General features: G+C 36.5%; 1 protein-coding gene across 1 annotated transcript; it reads left to right on the forward strand.

Annotated features, from left to right (window-relative positions):
- Positions 1-2,002: 2,002 nt before the first annotated feature.
- LOC149401748 (BON1-associated protein 2-like) lies at positions 2,003-3,048 on the forward strand. Its single transcript, XM_089613442.1, has one exon. It carries the CDS (start codon positions 2,184-2,186, stop codon positions 2,757-2,759), a length of 576 nt encoding a protein of 191 aa, XP_089469568.1. The 5' UTR covers positions 2,003-2,183; the 3' UTR covers positions 2,760-3,048.
- Positions 3,049-4,007: the final 959 nt, after the last annotated feature.

Consider the following 4,007-nt stretch of genomic DNA (forward strand, 5'->3'; position numbering starts at 1 on the left):
AGTTCAAGTCGCGCTGAAATAAAAGGAACTCGACTCTAAATTTGAAAAGAAGCGAGTTGCTTAAGGTCTTAATATCAGAGGAAAACCTAAGAAGAATTCAAAGTCAAATTCAAAGAATCAATGGAAGAACAAGGGATCTGAGAGCAAGGATCAGAAAAGTGGTGACGAAAAAGAATTTCCTTACAAGTGTTATCATTGTCACAAGGAAGGCCATATGAAGAAGGATTGTCCGGACAAAGACAAAGTGTTCAACAAGCCCAAGAAACAAGCCAATGCCACCATAGCAGATGAAGGCTATGATTCTGCAGAAGCTCTCAACATCTCTCATCAAGATTCCACAAATTCCTGGGTTCTTGATAGTGATTGTATATATCACATGTCTCCAAACAAAAGCTGGTTTGAAGATCTCAAGATTGAAAATGAAGGATCTGTTCTTCTCGGCAACAACAAGGCTTGCAAGGTGGTTGGAACAGTTAACATTCGTATCAAAATGTTTGATGGAATTGAGAGAGTCTTAGATAATTTGAGGTTTATTCCTGAATTGAAAAGAAACCTTATTTTTCTTGGAACTTTAGATGAACAATGCTATTCTTTTCACTCTAAAAATGGAAATCTATTTGTCTCAAAAGACTCGATTGATGTTATGAAAGGCATTAGAAACAATGGTTTCTATTTCCTTGTCCGGTCTATAGTTGTTGGTTCTGCAAATGTGATTGACAGGGATGACAATTCAAGATTGTGGCACCTAAGGCTAGGCCATGTGATTGCTGAGATTCGCGCAGCAACATACACTTTTAATTTTAAAGAGAGGGTTCGAAAACATATTTATTCTAACTCAGAGGAAGAAATGCACTGGAGTACTGATGTTTATCATGCGCCCCTTTTTACATGTAATAATGTGAATCTCTTACCAAAAATAAGTAATTTATGGATAGTATCCGGAGGCTCGTACGCAGTTTTCCAACAAGCCTTACAAGGAGCTCTAGGAACCCTAAATAGTTGTTTGAACAACAAGTTACATTTACGCACTATCATTACTAATATTGGTATGTTTATAACAATAAAAGAAACAATGGATTAGTCATTCTACTGAAACAGGAAGGACCTTTCCCTTTGGGAGTAGAAAAATCATGATCGAGATGGCGGACCTAAAGCTAAAGCTTTGAAATTTGGGCGTGGGTCTTTTGTCGAAATGGATGGAGGGGCCTTACTCTTTCTTTTTGTTTAATCATTAAAATCCTTAACTGTGCATTTTTAAAACAGTATGCCACCCGTCATATTTTTTTTGTAACAAAAGAAAATGTTGTGATAACAAAAGAAAAACAAAGGTTGTGTTTGGTAGTTAACTCAAAAAGTTTTTTGTTTTCTGTTTTCTAATTTTTGTAGTTGTATTGAAAAACTGTTTTGTAGTTGTTTTCAAAAAGTTGTTTGGTACAGTTTTCATTTTTGTTTTTGAGAAAGTAAAAAAACTGAAAAAAGTGTTTGGTATAGTTTTCATTTTTGTTTTTGAAAGAATGAAAAGAGAAGATGAGGAGAAAGAGGAGAGAAGAGGAGAATTTTTTTTTCAAAAACACCTTTTATTTGTTTTCAGTTTTCTTTACTTTTTTCCAAAACAACTTCAAAAATTTTTGAAATTTTTTTCCGAAAACACTTTACCAAACATGTTTTCAATTTTTTCAACTCAAAAACTAAAAAACAGTTTTTGAGTTGCTTACCAAACATGCCCAAAATTCTCAAACTTGCTTCTCATTACCCTGTTCCTTCCATAAATAAAACCAAATAGTCGTGGGCGTGTGTTACATTTCATTTCCCGCGTTTGATTAGTCAATCGACCCTTTTACCAACAATCTCATACTAGTCAGTCTAAGTTTATTTCCCTAAAATTTCCTCGCAAAACATTCCGTTATTTTTATATATATATATATATATATATATATATATATATATATATATATATATATATATATATATTTCTTATCCAATAGATAAGTTATAACCCTCACTTCATAATTCATATTTTTCCCAACACAGAACACCAATTATTTCAAACACCGCATATACAAAATAATTCAAAAAATTTCCCTCTCCTAAAACGCCAAAAAATAAAACATATTGTAGGCTATAGTTGTACTCGTACATACGTCAAATATTCTCAAAACTAAAATTCCGTAACATCCCTCACGATGGAAAAATACCACTACAACAACAGAAGACACTCCTCAAAAACCCTAGAAATCAGGGTCTTGTCCTGCGAAGATCTCCGCATCAACAAAAGACCCATAACCAAGAACGCATTCTCGACCATTCGATCCGCTTCCTCCGGCGAAATCATGACGACGGCGATGGACAGAGACGGAGGAAGCTACCCGCGGTGGGACGAGAAATTCTCCGTCGAAATCCCGGCACTAACGCCATCGCTAACCGTGGAAGTTCATTGCAAGACAGCGCTCGGGGATAAGATCATAGGCTCGGCCTCGGTCCCGGCCACAGATTTTTCAGGTGGATATTTGCCCGAGAGTTACCTCCACATTCTGAGCTACAGGCTGAGGGACTCGCACGGAATGAGGAACGGCATTGTCAACATCTCTGTGAGGACGATATCGCCGGAGCAGTACACGTGTGCGAAGGACACGGGGAGGACTATTTCTACTACGATGGGCGTGCCCGTAGGGGATAATAAAAACGGATTCGTTGGCGGAGTCGTCACCGGGGTTCCGGTAATGATGAGTAGTTCGCACGAACAGAGAAATTACTGTTGACGGAAGTTTCGCAATTAATTAGTTGTGACGTGGGTGTCTTATTCATTGTTTGGTTTGGTTTGGTTGTTTCTTGTTGTGTGCTGGATTATTGGTTTGAATGTTTTGTCTTGAAGTGGTCTCTACGATTCGAAAAACACAAATTCTTCCGGAAGAATTCTATGAGAAGAACGACGTGGAAATTTTCCAAATTTGGGAAAGGATGTATGTTACTTCTGATTTTTTTATTCTTATAATTATATAAAGAAAGAGTGTACGTTATTGGTATGAAATATTAATAGATATGTTATATATAAACTTATTGTGGACATAATTGAATGCTAAATTGACGGTGTCTTTTTTTTTTGGGGGGGGGGGGGGGGGGGGGGGGGGGCGGCGGGATTTTATGTCTAGCCAATAATACAAATATATTACATGAATTCTTTCGTATAGCATTATGTTTTGCTATCTTAGGTCAAAGTCAAATAAATTATTGTTATAAAATTATGGGTTATTGACCGCGTAAATAGTCAATCTTTTCATTTTTGACACAATTATATACAGGTACAAAGTCAGGTGTCACTGAACGTGGGCTATAGCCCCCCTCAATTTTTTTTTTTTTTTTTGCATTTTAACTCATTTTTTATTTTATTTTTACAATTTTTTATCCTTAAAATTTATAAATTAGCCCCTCTTGAATTTTTTTTATAAATTAGCTCTCCCTAAAGTGAAATTCTGGCTTCGTCCCTGATTATATATCATTTTTAACGACAAAAATACTTAAAATTATGTTTTAAAACCACCATTACTATTAATCTGTTAATTAGATGACACGTAGACAACTCAAACGTAATTTTTTTAAATGATAAATTTTTTCCCACATGCTCTCTCTCTCTCTCTCAAATATGGCGATTAAAAATCCGGTGAAGATTCTTCTTTGCCTCGCCTTAATATATTTCTCCTTCTCCGAAAGCTCCCTGCTCTCTAAACTGCCAAACCCTCCAAATTGTGTCTTCACGAGGCAATCTCCCACCGAAGACAAGGAGATAATCAAGATCGGCCTATTACAACAGCCTCTACTTTAGCTTTGATGAATAGAAACTGTAGATGTTTATTTGTTTATTTACTGAATAAAAAAGGGAGTGGTGTACTGGAACTAAAGCTGGCCATATGGAACCCGGGAAATGGGATCCCCTGGTCCCGTCCCATATTTTGCGGGAAATGGGACTCCCGGGACCGTAAAAAATGGTACCGGGAAATCCCGGAACCATT

The sequence above is a fragment of the Urtica dioica genome, chromosome 4 (genome assembly GCF_054948205.1).
Source record: "Urtica dioica subsp. dioica isolate 48M chromosome 4, U.dioica_male_clone48M_v1_H2, whole genome shotgun sequence".
Lineage (NCBI taxonomy): Eukaryota > Viridiplantae > Streptophyta > Magnoliopsida > Rosales > Urticaceae > Urtica > Urtica dioica.

What these genes read in the sequence shown, in the direction of transcription:
- LOC149401748 (XM_089613442.1), top strand. Translation starts at nt 2,184, where the DNA reads ATGGAAAAATACCACTACAACAACAGAAGACACTCCTCAAAAACCCTA.